Below are 20,425 nucleotides of genomic sequence, written 5' to 3' on the forward strand. Positions count from 1 at the left end.
TGAAGGTTTACAAGGGTTTCTTACTGCACGGCAAAGACTTCCCGAGTTCCTGTCAGTCTCCCTGGCTTTCTCCTGCCGCGCGGCCCACCCTGGCCTGGCGCCCGCTCGGATCCTCTCAGGAGGGAGACGACCGTTGAAACGGCCACGCAGCCGCCGGTACCACCAAACCGCCAATCCGAGCTCCCGCCAATAAGCGATCAGGAAGGGATAAAGGGGCAGGGAGTAGGGCGGAACCTAAACCTGTCAGTAATAGGCACCACTTCTTTCCCGCCTGGTGGACGATCCTGCCCAAAACCTCAGGCATTCGCCACTCTGGGTACTGCGCATGCGTCAGTCAAGAAGCCTCGAGTCCTGAAGAGCAGTCTCTCAGGTCGTGACCGGCCTTACAGGCTTGTCATGAGGCACATATCTGGCTCTCAGCACTAGCGTAGCCTTGCCCCGCGGTCCTGTCCACAGGGGATCTCAAAGGGGTTAGGGTTAGGAGTTATGGTTTGGGTGAGGGTTAGGGTTAGGGTGAGGGTGAAAGTTAGGGTGAGGGTGAGGGTTAGGGTGAGGGTGGGGGTTAGGTTTAGGGTTAGGGTTAGGGTGAGGGTTAGGGTGAGGGTTAGGGTGATGGTGAGGGTTAGGGTGATGGTGAGGGTTAGGGTTAGGTTTAGGGTTAGGGTGAGTGTTAGGGTTCGGGTAAGGGTTACGGTGAGGGTGAGGGTTAGGGTTAGGGTTAGGGTTAGGAGTCAGGGTTAGGGTTAGGAGTTAGGGTTATTGTTAGGGTGAGTGTTAGGATTAGGGTTACGGTGAGGGTTACGGTGAGGGTGAAGGTTAGGGTGAGGGTGAGGGTTACGTTTAGGGTGAGGGATAGTGTGAGGGTTAGGGTTAGGTTAATGGTTAGGGTTAGGGTGAGGGTTAGGGTTAGGGTGGCTCCAGAGGAGGATCCTACCTGCCACTTCCAGCTCCTTCTCAATTATGTTTCTGCAATGGGGAAAAGAGATAAATCTCCTGAAAACAGTGACTGATGTAGCTCCAACCTCTCAAAGAGGTGGACCCTTCCCACAAGTGTGGGCTGTGTTTAGTGACGTCTTCCAAGAAGGACATCATTGGGGAGAGAGTCACTGAACAGGGACACACCTGACAAACACTCTGCAGCCAGGTGGCCAGGATTGGCGTCCCCAATGGAGGGTCAGTTTGGCAGCAAGTGCCTTTGACATGAGGTGCTGAGGGGGACACCCTGCTCTGTGGTCTACCCCCAAAACCCTTAACCCCGTGTCAACCTGAGAAAATCTCCAGACAGAGGACATCCTACAACCATTGGAGCAGAAGAACTACACGCAGTCAAAGCCAAGGAGCCTGAGACGTGAGGACTTTACGTATTTGTTTCTTCTGGGCATTGGGGCAGGAGGCCTTCAGGGAAAGCTAGTGAAATCAAACGAGGTGAGGAGTGACAAGCATGTAACAGTGTCGGCCCTCCAATGGGACAGGTGCCTACACTCACATCACGGGTGGACTGTGGGAAAAGGTGGCCAAGGGCCAGGGGCTACCCACTCCAACATCTGCAAGTTTTCTGAAAGTCTTAAAGTTTTCCAAAGTGAAAAGATTTTTTAAAAGCTTAAGTAACATCCAAACAAACCCCAAAACCTAGACATGAAGACCCTAATCTGTAAGTGGCACCTGTTTCTGGTGGCAGGATTACACGTGGCTTTTATTTTCCTCTCTTCTGTGTTTTCCAGACTTTGCATAAGGAACCTATGTACAGATACTTTTAAAATGAAGAAAAGCATCCTTTAAAACATGAAATCATTTAAATTTTTTTTTTTAAAGATTTTTCAGAAGGATTAAACAGCTGGAAGCTTTGAATGAGGTGTCAGTGGATGGGTGGTCACACCCGGCACTCACCTTGTCCATGGATCTGGAGGGGCAGAGCAGGTACCTGTGGCCCCGGAGACCAGTCAGGCACCGAGTGGTGGTCCCCGTGTCACACAAGCAGTGGCCTAAGCGAGTCACGGCGGGTAGTGGGTGGGATCCGGACGCAGGGGCGATGGGTGGCCTCAGCAGCCCCCGTCCTCAGGTGCCCGTCTGAGACTGCACGCGGGGCAGCTCCTGCCCCCACCGGCCTGCAGTGACCGTGCAGGCCATCCACGGGTGTGGGGTTGGGGTCGGACTCACCTCAGCTCTGACGTGTGGCCCGTCCTGCAGGATCTGATTGTCCATGTGAGGGATGTGAGCCACCCCGAGACGGAGCTGCAGAAAGCCAGCGTGCTGTCTGCCCTGCAGGGCCTAGGCCTGCCCGCCCCACTCCTGGACTCCATGGTGGAAGTGCACAACAAGGTGGACCTGGTGCCTGGGTGAGCCAAGGACCCAGTGCCGGCTGAGCATCCCGTTCCCCAGGTGTGGCCAGCAGGCGGGCAGGGGTGATCTCAGGACAGTTCCTCGTTCCCAGCCTGGGGTTTGCCTCCGCCTCTGCCACCTCTTTTCACTCTTCCATGTCCTAACCATCCGGTGGGGCTGGTGTCTTCACCTTGTACCAATTGAAGTGTCACAAGCCGGCTGTGGGTGGGTGACAAGGGGACCCTCTTCTCAACAGGTCATCCCTGAGGCTGAGCCGGGTCTGTGTCCTCTCTGGGTCTGTGTCCTACCCTGGCAGGTACAGCCCCACAGAACCAAACGTCCTGGCTGTGTCCACCCTCCTGGGGCATGGGCTGGAGGAACTGAGAACTGAGCTGGAAGAGGCGGTTTTGAGAGCCACCAGGAGATGGGTCCTCACCCTCCGTGTCCGCCTGGCAGGGGCCCAGCTCAGGTGAGCGGCCTTGGCGGGTGGGAAAGGGTGATGACCTGGGTCCCAGCGCCAGGCCCAGAACTGGGCCTTTGGGTGTTTGGGGAGAGCCACAAAACAGGCAGAGCACCCCCAGCTTTAGATGTGCAGGCATCAGCTGGGATTATTTTTTTTAATTGATTATGCATATTCATGGAGCACAGAGCTATCCCCTCCTGTGCCCAAGATGTGATGATCAGATCAATACTCTCAGTGTGCCCCTCACCACAAATTGCAGTTATTCCCTGTGTCCCCACCCAACCTCTCCCCAGCGTCCCTCCCCCTGCCCCCCTCCACCCTGGCAACCCTAGGTCTGTTTTCTGACTCTGCAAGTAGCTGGGATGTTTCTGAAAGGACCTGAGCTGTGTTAATGACTCAGCCTGAGTACACCAGGTGCCTAATCTGTGCTCATGGACATTCTTGGGCTACATGCTGTACCTCCCTGAGCAACACAAGGAGGTCTGAGCAGGGGCTTGGGGGTGGCTAGGCTGTCCTCCAGGGTATTTATGCTGAAACTGACCAAATGGGTGGAGGGTCCTCACGGTCTTCATGGAACGTGCTTCTCCGTCCCCAGCTGGCTGTAGAAGGAGGCAACTGTGCAGCAGGTGGACGTGATACCTGAGGACGGGGCAGCCGATGTTACAGTCACCATCAGCAACGCCACCTATGGCAAATTCTGGAAGCTCTTTCTGGAATGAAAAGACACCCTCGGCCAGCAAATCGCATTTTTCCAGCATCAGAGCAGAGCAGGCCACCTCCGCCTGTGTGTGCCTGGGCGTCTGCTGGCAATGACGACACCACGGTGGGGCTGGTGTCACCTCGGAGTGGGCGGCTGGAGTGTCAGCTCTGAACCATCCAGGCCAGCCATCAGTGCGTGGCAAGAACTGGTTTCCCTCTGGGATGTTTCAGTGACGAGGTATTAAAAGCTTTGTTCTGAGGCGCCTCAACTGGCATTTCTAGTTCTTTCAGCGCGTGCTGGGCACCGGGTGTTCACGGACTCAGAGACTGCCCTGCTGTCCCCTTGCTGGTGTCGAGACACAGCCCAGAAAGCTCCCCACAAAGGTAAAAGAGAAAGAAAACAGTTTTATTATTGGAAAAGCAACAAACCAGGAACACCGCTAAGAGATCGCAGAGACAGAGAGAATCTCACCTTCCTAAATGCAGGTGGATACAGCCCATCACATACACATCCATTGTCTTTACCCAAAAGAAAAGTGAAACTACTTGCATCTTTTCAAGGAGTGGGAAATTAACTCTTAGAGCAAAACTCCAGCAAAGGCAGGGAGACAGGGCCCCACTTAATGCTCACGTTGCACAGGAGGCTTCTCGTCTCCTGGAAAGACATTCATGGGATGCACAGCTGGCCCCTGGCTCATTCAGATTTTAAAGTGATCTGCAGAGTTGGAGACACTGAGGGAGCCCTGAGATGGCACATTTTCCTAAGGAAATGCCTGAGAGAAGTCGGGTAGTGTCCTTTTTCCCTTTTGGCACTAAGGAAAAATCGTATTTTTTTCTTAGGTTTACATTCAACTTATAGTGGTCAGTGTTTTTGAGTTCCAGAATTCAGCATTCAGGGATAAGTTAAAAAAAAACAAAAATAAATCTGTACCCCTCTCCTGAGTGTGTGAATGGGGTGTGTGTGAACTTCTCCAATGGCGGGCCAGGTGGCCCTGCTGTACACACAGCCCTGCCAGACACACGGCCCCTCCTGTTCCTTCCCACTCCCCCCAGCTCAGTACCTGTCCTTCCCACACCTCTCACAGGTGAGGAGAGTAGGCTCCAGGGCTGGGGCCGTGTCCTGGGACCCACAGGTGAGGACAGAGCTTGCACGTGGTCCCAGCTGCACCCTCTGTCTAGCCTTTTGCCCCCAGCCTCACAGGGTGGATGACACGTGCAGGTCGCCCAGGCTTTACTAAGTGGAGCAGAACAGCCCCCTCGTCTGGGACAGGGACCAGTAGGTGAGGAGACCACTGAAGGCCTCAGGACTCGGTGGCTGGAGACGGGTGCTTCCCCCAGCCCATCTGGTTCACTGGGCTCTGCTGTGGAGGAGTCACTTCACCGCAACTTTGGAGACTCTCCTGTTGGCTGTGAAGCATCGTGCTTGGGCAGTGCCTCCTGGGGGCTCGTGGGGTACAGCCCACCGCTTGCCAGCCTGTGGCCATCCAGGGGCTGTGCCCACTGTGCTCCTAGGAGCTCTCCCAGACACCCCCTCCTGGGATTTGCATGGCCAGATGGATCCCGAGACCTCTACTCATGTGCAAGGCCAGCTTGTCCTCCCAGGTCTGGCTCCAGACTGTGTCTGGTCCTGTCCAAGTCTTCCCTGTCTGGGTGACACAGGAATGGCCGCACGGGGTCTGGTCTCCTGGCTGTCCTCCAGCACCCACCTGGCCACTCTCGTGGTCTCCACCCTGACTCAGACACTGAGGGAGAGCGTGGCCCCCACTGCTTCCTCAGGCACAGCCCAGTGAGAGACCCCCTGCAAGGAGCTCGGCAACACAGGGGCCTTCATGTGGGAAGCGAGAGGGTCTCAGGGAGCCCAGAGGGGAGGGTGGGGGCCTCAGGGAACCCAGGGGACAGGGTTGGGTGTCTCAGGGATCCCAGAGGGTAGAGGGGGGTCTCAGGGAGCCCAGAGGAGAGGGTGGGGGTCTCATGCAGCCCAGAGGAGATGGTGGGCGTCTCAGGGAGCCCAGAACAGTGGGTGTGGGCTTCGTGTGGGATAGGCACAGGTGTAGCACCCCATCCTTCCCAGCTCCCAGTGTCTCCAGTCTCCTTGCTTTGCTGCTGGGCCTGTCCCTTCCCAGTTCCTCAATCTGGCTGTACCAGAGCACTGGGGTCCTGAGAACAAACCCCGTTGGGTGGGAGGAAAGCAGGACTCAGAGGAGGGGGTCTGCGTTGGGCTGATCCCCATGGGGGCCCCTCTCCCGGATCTGTCACATGACGGGTTGCGAGAGAGCCCGAGGTGCACCCGTGTCACATAGGTCCCCTTGCAAACGTTATCGGGTAGTGACACAGAAGCTGCACTGTCTGCTATGAAGGCGGGAAGGTGGGCCAGACTCAGCCCTGCACGGGGCTGGCGTTCTGTGCACAGAGCAATGGAGTCCCTCCCCGCCGGAAAGCTCTTTCTGACAGAGCATGTCTCTTTGAACTCAAAAGCTTCAGAAGTTCGTCTTTAAAATTCAATACACAATCTTTACTTAATGTCCCCATGGCGGAGCTTAAATCATGCAAAACTCAAAACTTTGACCCAATCCTTGAGTTTCTATGACAAAAGTAACCTGAGGAGGAGAGAGGCAAGATTTTATTGTTTTCTTTTAACTCTGTGATCTGAAAAAAGTTTTCAATCAAGGTAACATTTTCTAGATTCTTCCCATGGATTATTCTGAAATCTACCAAAATTGTCTTGGCTGTTTCCATGGTCACAAAAACCCATAAAGACATTTGACTTTAATTTCTTTTAATCTCTGGAATTAAACGAGTCATGCTGAATAGCACAGACGACGGAATCATGATACGGGTTTAGTGGAAACACTGGCCAGTGTCACAGACTTATCCTTAAACGTGTTCCTTCATCTCCATCGTGCTCTTCCTGAGCATCAAGCTTTGGGCTGCTGGATCCAGGAAAGTCATGGGTCTGAGGTAGCCAGTGGGTGGTGGCCCATGAGTTTGTCCTCCTGGATTTCAGGTACCTTCATAGAATCATCGCAACTGGATACCAAAAGTATAAGCAGATTTTCCTCTGGAGAACGACTAATTGGATTCCAAACAACACACGTTAACGTAGATTAAAGAATTATTTTTAAGACTATCCTAAAAAAACCTGTCTTGTTCCAGAACATGGACAAACAAGAATCCCTAGCTGGGTACCCTCTTACGAGGGAACTGGAAGAAAACTTATGTCTGGTATCCATTATGTGGCTGAGAATTCAAACCACCAGCTCTGAAAAACTTGATGTACAGAAGGAGGTATTTCTGTGATTTTGGGGTTTGTGAAACCTGGACCCCTCAGTATTGGGAAGTGAAGCAAAAACCCACTTGGAAAATGTCACATCACCCAAGGACGGCAGGCCACAGTGGGGGAGTATCATTTGTACCCATTGGCCTTTAAATTTGGAGGTGACCAACTGCCAACACAGGCCAATGCCACTGAAAGAAGAAATTACTACATTAATCAAGAGGATGGGCCCATCACCGCACACGGGGCTGTGGGGAAAGCCCTGGTGTGTGTCAGGAGGCAGGAAGGGGCGACAGAGAGCCTGGGTCACAGCCTTTGCTGGAGCTTCCACAGGAGGGGAAGTCAGGCTGCGTGGACAGCTCGGGGCTGGTGAGTTTGTAAAACCACAGTGGGCTTCTTGCTGTGGGTCCTCTGCTGGCCTGATACCCAGCCCTGAGGTGACTGAGGGCAGGGAGATACTGGCTGGGTGTGTGACAATTAGGAAAAGGGGCTGCACAGGAGCAGGGTGCTCCTGAGTGGGTCGCTGGCTACCTTCAGGAGTTTGCTGGCCCTGGGAAGGGCAGTCTCTTTTCTCATCTGTAAGGCCCCCAAATGCCAGAGCATCCAGAATTTGAAATAGGAAAATGTAGTTAATAGAGCCGGCCCTGTGATGAAAGGTGCCAAGCAGACAAAAATGTAATCTAAGAAAACACAGAACAGGCAGAAACGTTGGAAAACTGACAAACCCACCGTGGCCTTGGAGGAAAGGGAAGAGTTACTGGCAGGCAGAGAGGGTGGGACTGCAGGAAGGACAGGTGGGCTTGCATCTCAGCCGGCAACTGGGGACACCTGGCGGAGGCAGCGCAGCCTCTCACCTGGAGGGAGAGATGGGTGGACAGAGGAGGCCCAGGAAGGTTACTGGAAGTGGCAGGTGAGAGAGAAGACGTGAGAAACAGCTGTGACAGCGAGGTCACAGCATGGCTGTGGCACGGGGGCCCAAAATACCTGTGCTGTGCCGCTCACACCTGTGTTCTTACTCCTGCACATAAGAACAGCACAGGGAGGCCCGGGGGACACGTGAGGAGCGTGTGTTCGACACCGATCTCGTACACGGCCCGTCATCCCCATCTGTGTAAGTCCTCAAACATCTCATTAAATTTGTTCCTATGAACAGCTGGAAAAGCCAAAGCAAAACCAGCGAGCACCCAAGAATCCCCTTGGCCTAGGGGAACAGTCTGTGATTTCATCAGAATTAAAAATAGGTAACCCTCGTTCTCTTTAAAAAAAATGTGTTTCTCGGTAGGGTTTCAACCCCCTTAGTCCTACTCCGCCAGCATCACAGTCGTGAGCACTTTAAGGAGCGCCTTGTCACTATTCAAACGTCACTGCACTGTGGTGCTCTCGAAAGTGGTCAGGTGAAGGACACACTTGAGGGTTGTCGTTAGCACCCACGCCACGGCCGCGGTGGTGGGAGAAGCCCACGTTTACAGGTGAGTCGCGTCTTCCTTTGAAGGTGCTGCCGCGTAGTCATCTTTAGCCATCAGCATGTACGTTGACTCCATCCCGCGTCGAAACTGGAGGGTAACGAGGGCAGGTGGCAGGAGGCCGTGCTGGCCTCGCCCCAAACTCCCAGACCCCTGCTCTCACCGGTACTTGGCCGAAACAAGAGCGCGATACTTGAAGGATTATGGTTGAATATTCGACCCGCCCCGTACTGAGCTTCGTCAGCACCAAAGCAGCTTCTCGTTGAGTCTGATGACGTCACTGACGAAACTGTCCGCGCCGATGAAGTCACCCGCGATGACGTTGGTGCACCGTGAGCCCAGCCCCGGGCACTGCGCTCGGACCCAGGTGCTCAGGTACGGCACTTCGGGCACCGTCATCTTCTGCAGGGACTCACACGGATGCACCAGGATGTATTCCAGGTTCTCCGTAAGTTTGATGCCAGCCACAAACAACCCGCCTGAAATAAGGAAGTGGCAGAGCAATTATGCGACACACGCACGCTGCTGCATATGTCCCGTCTCACACTGCCACCGTCACCCGCTTGTCTTCCCCATTACCCATTTCAGAAGTTAGAGTTCTGACGGCACAATGCTCAGCAGAGGCCTCATATTAGTTGGACTTTGTTACAGAGGACGCTGGCCTGACCATTGGCCTCAAAGATGTCCACATCCTAATCCCCATGTGGTAGACAGAATAATGTCCCCAAAGATGCCCACGTCCTAATCCCCATGTGGTAGAATAATGTCCCCAAAGATGTCCACATCCTAATCCCCATGTGGTGTACAGAATTATGTCCCCAAAGTTGTGCATGTCTCAATACTTGGAACATATGAATATGTGACTTTACTCGGCAAAGGAGACTTTGCAGATGAGATTCAGTTGAAGATCCTGAGATGGGAGATTGTTCTGGATTATCTGGGCAGGTCCAGTGTCATCACAGTGTCTTTATAGGAGGGGGACAGGAAGATTTGAATACAGAAGAAGAGTAGGTGACATGGAGAAGGAAATAGGTGGAGAAAAGGAGACTCGATGTGGGGCCCTAGGCCAAGGCCTGCTGTAGCCTCCAGAGGCTGGAAAGACAAGGAAACCCATTCTCCCTGGAGCCTTGAAAGAACCTGTGACACCTTTTGTGGATTTCTGACCTCTGGAACCTTAAGAGAATAAAGTTCTCTGCAAATGGTTTTTCATTCTTATCTCCAAAGTCTCGAACCTTGTCAATTACATACACGTGAGAGGGCGAGATAGTAAAACAGCAGACAGCTGCTCCTGGTCTGTGGTGCCTGGTTTTGTGCTGTTCCCTCAGGACCCATCTCTCCTGGGTCACGCTTTGCAGTGTGAACAGCAGCACGTTGGGGCTGATCCAGCCCAACCCTAACCCTGTGCTGTGCGGGGCCCTTCATTGCTGCAGGCCTGTGATTCCTGCCTCTGAAGGACGCAAGATGTGGTTTGCAAAGCTGCTGCACCAGACGGACCCCAGTGAGTTTTTTAAAAATTGAGGTGAAATTTACATACTATAAATTCACCATTTAAAAGTGACCAATTCGGTGGGTTTTAGTGCATTCACTATATGTGCAACCACCACCTCTCACTAGTTCCAGAACATTCTCATCATCCGAAAAGGAGACCCCGTACCCGTTAGCAGTCAGTCCTCATTCCCGCTCCCCAGCCCCTGACAACCTGCTTTCTGTTTATGTGGATTTACCTGTTCTGGACATTTAATGTTAGTAGAATCCTACACTGTGTGGTCTTTTGTGTCTGACGTCTGTCACTGAGCATCATGTGTTCAAGGTTCATCTACGCTGTAGCAGGTGTCAGAGCCCTGTTCCTTTTCATGGCTGCATAGTATTCCACTGTGTGGATACAGCACACTGTCTACTCACTCAACCCCAAGGGCCACCTGGGGTAACTCATCCCTGTAAACGTCCTGGGCCCCACCCATGACATAGGACCAGTCGATTCCAACATCCAGCCAGGTTTGGGACTGCATTCCTCTCCCCCGAAATCCCATCCTCTGGAAAGTTTCTCATCACTGTGCTTGACAACACTGACCAAAATGGCCACAACATCAGGAACTCCTTTCTGTAAAGACAAACCACTGATCAAAGAACCACAGAAGGGCAGCACTGAGCACAAAACCCACCAAGGTGAACGTTTTTAGTGGAAACACTGGGGCAGGTGGAGCCGGCTGCAGGAAGCCTATGCTGGCTGGCGTCTACAGCCCTCCAGCCCCGGTCCCTCTGTGCCTCTGTCCCTCCGTCAGGTGTCCTTGCACCCAGTTGTGGAGCCCCTCTGGCCCGTCACATTACTGGCTTGGGCAGACAGGGATAACACTCGCATGGTGTTAGCATGACAGGTCAGTGCTGGGTTTGTTTCAAATGCAGTTGTAGATCACGCTGGCTCAGAGGAAAAGGCCAGAGGTGTTTGCTAAGTTTGGCCCAAGCAACAGCACACAAGGCACCAGGCCACCTGCTACTGGTTCATAGTGAGAATGATGGTGCCCCAGGTCCCTGGAGACCCAACAAGTCCAGCGAAGTCTGACAAACCACTAAGAAAAAGGGAAACGCAGTGGATAAAACAGGCAAATGGAAAAAGAAATGCACAAAAACACGCGAATCCCATGCCAGTCGTCACTCAGGGCAGAGGCCAGGCGCGGACACTGGGAAAGGACGTAGGGACACTGAGCGTGTGAGGGGCTGGGGGCCTGGAAGATTCTGCACAATGCGTGTCAACTACCATGGTGCAAAACAGGACTCTGGGTGGGGTTTCGTCAAATCATGTCACATGCATGAGCTACACACAGATGAGCAGCGAGGAAGGTCAGAACCAAATAAGATGTTAAACTTGATAGCAGAAGAGAGATGTTGACACACAGAGATTGAGATAGAGAGAGACAAACTGGGAGAGGCTGAGAGCTAGAGAGAGAGATGGAGAGACGGAGAGAAAGAGAGACAGAGATAAACCGAGAGAGACAGAGAGACAAAGAAACTGAGAGAGACAGACAAAAAACTGTGAGAGACAGAGAGACGGAGATAAACTGAGAGAGACAGAGAGATGGAGATAAACACAGAGAGACAGAGAGACAGAGATAAACTGAGAGAGACAGAGAGACGGAGATAAGCTGAGAGAGACAGAGGGCGTGAGCCGAGGTGGCACCGTCAGGGGCCAGGGCCAGGGCCTCGCATCTCACCTGCAAAAGGGACTGCGTCCTGCACAGGATGCTTTGAGACTAACATGCTCAGGTCTGTACAGGACTTAGCAAGCGCGTGGTGTATACACATGTGCATCAAATACCAGTCCTTTGTAAGCATGTGTGTGCTATGGCGTCTGTGGCATGTTTCTGACACTGCAGATCAATATGGAGTGCTCGTGTTTGTGCCCTGGAGCTGCAGACTAGCAGCTGCCGAGCAGAAACGGGCATGTGGGACTGAGAGGGAGTGAGAGCTTCCCATGCCTCAGCACTGGTGTGATGTGTATGTGTGTACGTGTGCACACATCACACTTCAAAAAGTTCTTGGGAAAACTGAATTGAAAGACAATATGAATCTGTGAATTTTTTGAAGTACTGTCATGTATACACACGCGTATGTACATGTGTGAGCATGTGTGTCCACACACACGTGCACATATATGTAGACATGCACATGTGCATATACATATGTGCACACCACACACACACACACACACACACACACACACACACACACACACACACACACACACACAGTGACATGTATCACCTTTAAAATTCTTTCACTCAAAACTGAAAGCCAACGTGCCCCCAAGACTGCAGAAGTGTGTCACTGGCCTCAGTCTGGCCCTGTTCAGGAGTAGCTCCAGGTACCTGGGCGGCCGCAGCTCTTCATGCCCTCCAGGTAGCGGATCAGCTCCTGCACCTTCACTTTGTTGCCCCACCAGTAGCAGACCCCCGGTGACAGCTCCCTGTGCCGGCTCATGGTGTCCTCGTCCTCGTAAAAGATGATCACCTGCTGGCTCCGCGCCCACAGCAGGCGCAGCGTCGGCACCTCCTGGAAGGGACAGAGTTTCTGGGTGCCAAGTGAGAGGCACCCACAGTGCGTGGCTCCCACACTCTGACCAGCCCACGATGCCCACCCCAAGCCCCCAGGACCCGCTCTGAGACCTCTGTTAGCGATTCCAACAACAGGGAAGGTTGGTTTCCGCTGCAGATGTCCCTGTCAAAGGACAGAAAGTGTCTCCCAAGGCGGAGACTCCCATTTTACTGAGGGGTCTCCACAGCAAGGCCTGTCCTCTGTCAGGACCCCAGGCAGAGAGGGTGGGAGGGCAGGGAACCCACGCCTCCTCTGGGAACTCTACATAACAGAACGTCCTGCGGGCTCATGGCACCACCGTCGTCTCTATTTTATCACCAAAACACGCGGGCTGGGATGCTCTCCTTGGCCTTAAAGACGTCCTTGGAGAAATGCCACCCATAAAATGGTTTGAAATGAATGGTAACCTCGACCAAAAATGGACATAGATTTAACTTCTCAGGCTTTCTGGAGACTAGGCGAGAGCATCCGCCCATCGCCACCATGGAAAAGGGGAAAATCAGCACATGATGGAACTGTGTGGCCAAGTGAGCTGTCTCTCCCATTCACACTGGAAGTCCTCACCCTCGGTATCTCAGAGTGGGACCTTATGTGGAAGCAAGGCCATTGCACATGTGATTCGCTGAGATCGCTGTGCAGTAGGGTGGCCCTAAGTCCTGTGGGGGTGTCTTTATAGGAAGGGGGACACGGGGAGAATGTCGTGTCCAGTTGGAGGGATCCTGCCACAAGCCAGGTGCCACCAGACGCTGGAGCAAGGCTTGGAGCCCCCTCTCTCAGCGCGGTCTGGGGACTGTGGCCCTGTGGCCTCTGATCTCAGGCCTCTGGGTCCACAGCTGCGAGGCAGACACATCCCTGCCATTCACAGGAGGCCCCAGGAGACCCACACAGAGAGCACCCCTCAGGTTACGCAGAGTATCACGACCCTGCAGTTACTTCTAAACTAGTAACGGGCACAGCCTGAGGTGTAGGAGACACAGCTGTGAACCCGCCTTGAGGCCCTCCCTGCTGTCTGTGACACTCCACTAACACTGCTGCTGCCATCGAGCAAACTTCCCATGTGCAGCCGTCCCCACCAGGCCAGCTGGGCCCACTCTGCACGTAGGAGGCAGGAAGACCCCACTACACAGCCCCACACGCACCAGGATGATCTTGGGATCACACCTGGGTGGGGGGGCCAGGGAGCTAGTCTAGTCTGCAGATGACACCCCCCACCCTCGCCAGGAGAGATGTGGGAGGGACACTCACACCCCGTGGGCACAGCATGTCCCCAAAGATGTTCTGGATGCAAGTGACCAGGTACTTGTGCAGGTCCGTGCTCAGGCCCTGAAAGTTCCTGCAGGCTAGGGGGACCACCTCCCGGGGGTGCTTCTCCAGCCACTCTGAGATCTCCGTGAGCGTGTCCTGGGAGGCTAAGGGAGGGGCTCTGTCCTTTAGACATTCCCGGGGGCTCCAAGAAGACAAGGAAACTCCCCCCTGTGGAGGGGCTTCCAAGAACAAAACTTGCTCCACAGATGTTCCAAATCACGTACAAGGAAATAGATGAGGCACACGGTCTAGCAGAAACCACAGTCAGGCCATCTGGCTAGGGCTCCATGGTTGAGGGAGGAGGCGGGGGGAGCGCAGTACAGCGGGAGAAGGGTAGAGCAGGAGCCTTCTGGGTGGAGAAGTGTGCATGTGTGCATGTTTGTGCATGCATGTACATGTGTGCGAATGTGTATGTGTCTGTGTGCACGTTTCTCTGTTCACACGTCATTCCCATGTAAATGTGAACACGCGCATAAGTGTGCATGGGTGTGAATGTGTCTGTGTATGCACATGCGTCTATTTGCATGTGTGAACATGTGCATTATGTCTGCATGTGTATATATGTATATTTGTGTGTGCATGTCTGTGTGTATGTCTGTGTGCATGTTTGCATATTTGCTCATGCATGTACATGTGTGTGAATGTGTGTGTGGGCATGTGTGCGTGCATGTCTGTGCGTGTGTCCAGGTACATGTGCATGTGTGTGTGCTCATGCATGTCTATGACTGTGCATGTGTGCGCCAGTGTGCACGTGTCTAAGAGCTCACACATGGCCATACACAAGGTGCTGCCTGTGCAAAGGTGTGAGGTCTGGAAGCTGCAGGGAGTGAGCAGGGCCTGTATGGACAGAGTGGGCCCCAGGTAGGGCACCTGCAGACCCAAGGGTCCTGGGTCCACAGCAAGGGCACAGGCAGGACGGTGACTTTTACTGAGACTCTAGTGCTCCTCCCGCAGCAAGTAAGAGCGTGAACTGAGAACAGCGAGACGAGCCTAATCTGGGGGCAGGGAGGCGACTCTGCACACTGCACGAGCTGCTCGTCACCCCACCTCCCGGGCCCAGCCACACCTCTACCAGCGAATCTCCCGTATTGCCCTGGGGAGCCCTCATTCCTGGTGTGGGTTTGTAAAATCTCTTTCTGTGCCAAGCCAGCATCCCTGGGCGTGTTGTGCGAGTGGAGACGTATTGTTTCATGTCTGCCATGGGCTGGGTTTCCTGGGGTGGAGATGGGCTCCCAGGGATAGGGTAGTGGGAATTGCTCATGAAGCAAGAGAGGGACGATCTGTGTCCTGGGTCCCTTCTGTGCCCCTTGCAGGTGCAGCTTGCCTGGGGATGGGACTGAAGTCCCTGGGGAGGGACTCAGCTGCAAACCAACAGCGTCAGGAGTGCCTGGTCCTCAGGGGGCCTTCTGGTGCCAAGTGTCCTGCGGCTGCTGCAGCAAATGACCACAGTGACCAGGTTAAAACAGCACAGAGGAATCACCTTATGGTTCCGGAGGCCACACACCCAAAATGCATCGCAGGGCTAAGGTTAGGGTCAGGCTGTGGCAGGGCTGGGAGGCTCCAGGTGAGGCCATTTCCTCCTTTTCCAGCTTCCAGAGACCCAGCATCAGGGCATGTGGCACTTTCCTCCATCTGCAAAGCCTGTAGTGCACCATCTTTAATCTCTCTTGAGTCTGACCCTCCTGCCTCCTCCTCTGAGGACCCTGTGAGGACCTCGGGCCGCCGGTTAAAGCCAGGACTCTCCCTCATCTCAGCTATTCTATTTGATTGCAACTTCAGACTCATCGGCCACAGGGTCATGTGTTCACAGACTCCAGGCATCAGGACACGAACATCTTTAAGACATTATTCAGTGACCGCAGGGACTTCCCATGGCCTCTGCTGTAAGAGCTAACTTTTGTCTCTAACTTTTGTGTATACAGTTTCTTAAGGAAGGAAGATTTAAATTTTTGTTTATAAAGTCAAATCTGTCTTTTCCTCTGTGGCTTTTGCATTTACTATCATCCTTAGAAAGGCTCACCACAGATTTGCCTCTATACTGTCACAGAACTCTCTTATTTTACCATTTTGATCTTTAAACATCCGGTAACACATTTAGATGCAAAATAAAAGGCAAGCGTCTCACTTGGCCTTTCCGTCCACTGATCTGAAATGTCTTCTTGTGACTGTGTTAAGTTCTTAGAATTATATCCACTTTTAAATTCCACATTCTGATCCCTTGGCCTACGGAATCAGTGTGATGGTGTTTTAATTATTGCTGCAGCTTTATTAATATATAGCAGTGGCTCCCACAGCAAATCTCCTTTCTTACTCCTTCCCCCCCCCAAAGTTTTCTAGATAGTCTTAACATTTTTAAATCCAGATAACTTGAGGGTTATTGCGTCGGGTGAGAGAAGCGTCTCCGGAGGGCCTGTGTGGGGCTGGGGGACAGTCTGGGGTGGGAGGTCTCTGCCCACGGGGAGCTCCCTCCCAGGGTCTGGACGTGTCTTTCTGTCCATCCACATCTTCCACATTCCTTACCGATGGCGCCTGTTTTCTGTATCTACATGCGGCAAATTGTTCAACTTATTTCTACGCATTTTATATTTTATTGCTGTTGTAAATGGAGGGGGTAGTTTTTCATTGTGCTTTCTAACTGGTAAATTTTGATACAAATCATATATTTAAAATTATTAGCAGCCATACAGCATCATAGTGATTTCTAAGCATTGTAGACAAACTCACTTTTACCCTTTCCTGCTGCCTTGGGACGGGGCCGTCAACACCACGGCTCCTGCAAACCTGCATCCCATGGATGTCTCCCAGCAAGGCTGCAGTCACCAGCCCACCCCACACACCCCATACTGTGCTGTGCCATCTGAGATGCCCCCTCTCAGCAGGGGGAGTGCGAGGAAGGGGAGCTGGGACCTCCTCGCCCTTCATAACAGGGACAGCAGTTTAGTGAGGGGCTGCAGCTCCAGAATTCTACCTGAAAATAAGCTCTTTACACTGAAAACGTTGTTTGTATAGCTGAGATTTCCAAAAGGCAGAGGCATTAAAGAGATGAACGGCAGCCTCGTATCAGGTGATGGAGTGAAAACACGCTCCCTTCATGAAAATCAGCCAGTGGGCGGGAGAGCTGGGAGGGATCCTGAGGTGTCCAGGGGCATCGGATGCCGAGCTGGGAGCGGGCGGGCTGCCAGACGCTGCACGTCCCCACATGCAGGGACTCGGGCCTTCCGTATTAGGGATGACAGACCAGCACACAGCCAAACACTGGGGGCTTAAAACAACTGACTTTATGACCTCTCGGTCTGGAGTCCAGAAGTGTGACATCCAGGTGTGGCAGGGCTGTGCTCCCTCCAGAGGCTCTGGGGGAGGATCCTTCCTGCCTCTTCCAGCTCCCGATGGCTCCAGGCATCCCTGGGCTTGTGGCCACTTCACTCCAGTCCCTGCTTCCATCTTCACATGGCTTCTCCTCTGTGTCTGTGTCTCCTATTCTGTCTCTTATGAGGACACCTGTCATTGGATTAACAGCCACCCTAATTCAGGATGATCTCAACTAATTACACCTGCAAAGACCCTCTTTCCACATAAGGTCCCATTCTCAGGTGACACCATTCTCCCCACTGCATCAGGTGTTCTTACACCTAGTCGTGCCTCATGCCCAGGCCTGACCCAGGGAGGTCTCTCCTCTCTGAAGTCCTGACAGCACCGCACGGCCAGGCCATTCGAGCGGTAGGATTGAGGCCGTTGGAGTAGTCTAAGTGGCAGAACAACTGGCAACTCTCCGGAAAAAGTACAGATCAGATCCTGCTCCACCAAAATAAGTGCATGAATCAAAGATTTAAATGTCTTTTTTAAGGTTATAGAATTCTGGAAGAGAACCAACAGGGTCAGCAAACACATGGAGGAATCTCAACAGCATTGCAGAGGGAAAGCAGCAGATACCTGAGTATATTCTGTAGGATTTCCTCGGTGGAAAGTTCTAGAAGAGGCAAAAGGAACCTGGAGTGGAAGAAGTCAGGACATGGATTGCTTTGGTGGGGAGAGTGCTGACTGGCAATGTTTCAGGGGACAGATGGATGCACACGATTCAACAACCACGGTAAAAAACCCCAAGAAACAGAAACAAAAACAGACGGACATATAAACATAATGTTGTCCACCCACACAGTGGAATATTACACAGCCATGAAAAGAGTGAAGCTCTGACACCTGCTGCAACATGGATGAACCTTGAACACATGATGCTCAGTGACAGACGCCAGACACAGAAGACCACACAGTGTGTGATTCCATTTACATGAAATGTCCAGAACAGGCAAATCCACAGAGACAGGAGCAGATTAGTGGTCACCAGGGGCTATGGAGGGGGGAGGGGGGAGGGACTGCTGATGGGGATGGGATCTCCTTTTGGGGTGGTGGGAATGTTCTGGAACTAGATAGAGGTGGTGGTTGTACAACATTGTGGATGGACTAGATGTCCCTGAATTGTTCACCTTAAATGGGTGACTTGTGTGGTGTGTGAATTACATCTTGATAAAGCATGAAGAATAGAGTGCGCAGGGGCAGATGTCACACCTGAACGCACTGGTTATGAGCTCCTTTGAAAGAGACACCACTACGTCCCTTTCCTGTCTCCCTCTCTTGCTCCACGTTGCATTTCAAGACCAGCCCCCTCATGCTGAACGAGGTAGGGAGCCAGGAGGGCAGACCCAACTCGGCTGGCCCTGCGGGCAGTGGGGACAACCGAGGGCAGCATGGGGAAGCCGTGCTGGGCACCTTCCAGAACCTGCCACAGGAGGCTCAGCCATCGGGAGAGGTCTGATGAGCAGCATATCTTGCTGAAGGGGAGATCTGATTCTGCAGGTGTAGGGAAAACCCAAGTCCTGAGCTGAGCCACAGACCACCCTGGAGCAGCAAGGGCCACAGGTCAGCTGGCCTGACCCTTGGCCTGGTCCTCTGCCACCAGGATGTCTGAAGGTTGGTAGGGGAGTGTCTCCTGGGAGACGAGACTGGGCCCCTTTACAGAGGAGGCTTGTCCCCCCTTCCCCCTCCAAACTGCCTTCCTCCCAGCTGGGCCCACCTCCCGGTCACCTCAGGTGGCCCTACCCCAACCGCACCTGGCCACACCTGGTGCTGGAGCTACTTGGACCCACGTCCTTGATGGGCCTGAGGTTGGCCAGGAGGTGAGCGAAGAGCCCGCTTCCTTGTTTACAGAGCATTGAGGACCCCAGAGCCTCACTGTTCAGGGTACTTGACAGGACCTTTCTTCCTTGAGGTGTGCACTGGCCCTTCCCACAGTGGGGGTGCTGTGCAGATCCAGAGAACAGAATGGCCCCCAGCTGAGCCTGTGAGCTGTAGTGCCTCCTGGGGCGGTGAGCAGAGAAACCCAATAGGCATCAAGGCAACAAACCCCAGCACACAAAACTGCATCTCGGAGAGAAATGGTGTTTGACTGAGTGTCCAGGCTCACGTGAATGGGTCGCAGACAGCAGGAGAGGCCCAGGCACAAAGGCAGGCTCTGCTGAGAAGAAGCTCGGCCCCCTCGTAGCTGGAGGGCCACATGCGCAGCACCACAGAAAGCATCCCACCTTCACGCAGGTGCAGTGGGGGCTGTCAGTGGCGGTGCTGGCGGTGGGGATCCAGGCTCACCCACACCATGGTGGAGGGTGAACCACATGTGCTCGAGTTCATGGGCACAGATGGGACACCATGGCCCCTCCCCCTGGGATCCCCATACCTGCAGTGGCCACCGTGGCCTTTGCTGCTATAGACTCGTGTCAAGCATTCTTCTTTTGATTAAGAAGTCCCTGAGCATTTAAGTTTGCCCTGCTGGTGGGCCAAACCTGACACTGGAACTCCAAGCACAGAAGATGCTCAATGCACCTTTGACGGGGATGATGAATGCAGCAGTGAGGGGCCTGGAACTCCCATCGGTGTCCTCAAAGCAAGGACAGACTAGTCACAGGGATCATAGCCACTAATGCCTCAGCCGTAATGGCTGCCAAAGCTGTGCTGTCCTGGGGTACACCACGTGCCCTCTGCAGCCAAATCAAGATGAAGGAGACAGAGAAGGACAGGTGTATGTATATGTGCACGCATGTGTGTACATGCTTGTTCATGCATATGCTTCTGCATACATGTAGATGTGTGTACACATGTGCGTGGAGATGTGTGCAAATGCGCATACCTGTGTGTACGTGCACATGCTTGTGCATAAGCACATTTGTGTGCATGTATGCATGTGTACACGCCTGTATTTGTGTGCTCACGTGCATGCGTGTGCGTGCATACGCATGTGTGCAGATGTGTGCACATGTGTGCATCTGTGTGTGCGCGTGTGTGTGTGTTTTGCGGGGTTCCCCACACCCAGGACTGATCCTGCAGCCGGCATCCCTGCTTGGGAATGCAGAGAAGACCTCACCCTCACCTGGGAAGGAGAGGTGGTGGAGGGGCACGTCCCACAGCTGGGGGCACAGCCCCGTCATCCAGTCCGCGTTGGCGTTCCCACAGCGCAGGCTCGGGAAGCTGCTGGCAGCGCTCACCTGGCCGCCCATTGCAAGCAAGCACTGTGCAACCCGAGGAAAGAAAAGAGGTTTTTTAGGGTGAAAACTTGTACTGGTTACACAGGGAGCATGGCTTTGAAATAAAAAAGAATCAACAGACTTCCCCGGAGGAGGATAGGGTGGTCTGGGCTGTGGGGAGATCGGAGATGGGTTCCTGAGGACGGGAGAGGGAGAGAGACGAGGAGGGGTCCTGAGAAACATGCAGGGGACCAGAAAGTGCCCCCCAATACCCACGGTAGATAAGGACTGTTCTGAGCCAAAA

The 20,425-nt window shown here is 53.4% G+C and overlaps 1 protein-coding gene across 1 annotated transcript; it reads right to left on the minus strand.

Moving 5' to 3' along the window:
• Positions 1-8,458: 8,458 nt before the first annotated feature.
• On the minus strand, positions 8,459-20,154 carry LOC134369034 (PI-PLC X domain-containing protein 1-like). The gene is made up of 8 exons (XM_063085245.1): positions 20,028-20,154; positions 19,071-19,188; positions 18,718-18,964; positions 18,542-18,596; positions 18,315-18,457; positions 13,553-13,708; positions 12,082-12,265; positions 8,459-8,697 (listed from the first exon to the last, which is right to left on the minus strand). Exons 1-8 carry the CDS (start codon positions 20,152-20,154, stop codon positions 8,459-8,461), a joined length of 1,269 nt encoding a protein of 422 aa, XP_062941315.1.
• Between the last annotated feature and the right edge of the window lie 271 nt (positions 20,155-20,425).

Source organism: Cynocephalus volans, unplaced genomic scaffold (assembly GCF_027409185.1).
Source record: "Cynocephalus volans isolate mCynVol1 unplaced genomic scaffold, mCynVol1.pri scaffold_35, whole genome shotgun sequence".
In the NCBI taxonomy this organism is placed as follows: domain Eukaryota; kingdom Metazoa; phylum Chordata; class Mammalia; order Dermoptera; family Cynocephalidae; genus Cynocephalus; species Cynocephalus volans.

Excerpts from the sequence above, each read along its gene's own strand:
- LOC134369034 (XM_063085245.1), bottom strand. The coding sequence starts at position 20,154 with ATGGGCGGCCAGGTGAGCGCTGCCAGCAGCTTCCCGAGCCTGCGCTGT. Across the intron at positions 18,965-19,070 it reads GCTGTCTGCGACCCATTCAC|GAGGCACTACAGCTCACAGG; the intron begins GTGAGCCTGGAC and ends TCACCGCCCCAG. Across the intron at positions 18,597-18,717 it reads CCAGCACCAGGTGTGGCCAG|GAGACACTCCCCTACCAACC; the intron begins GTGCGGTTGGGG and ends CTCGTCTCCCAG.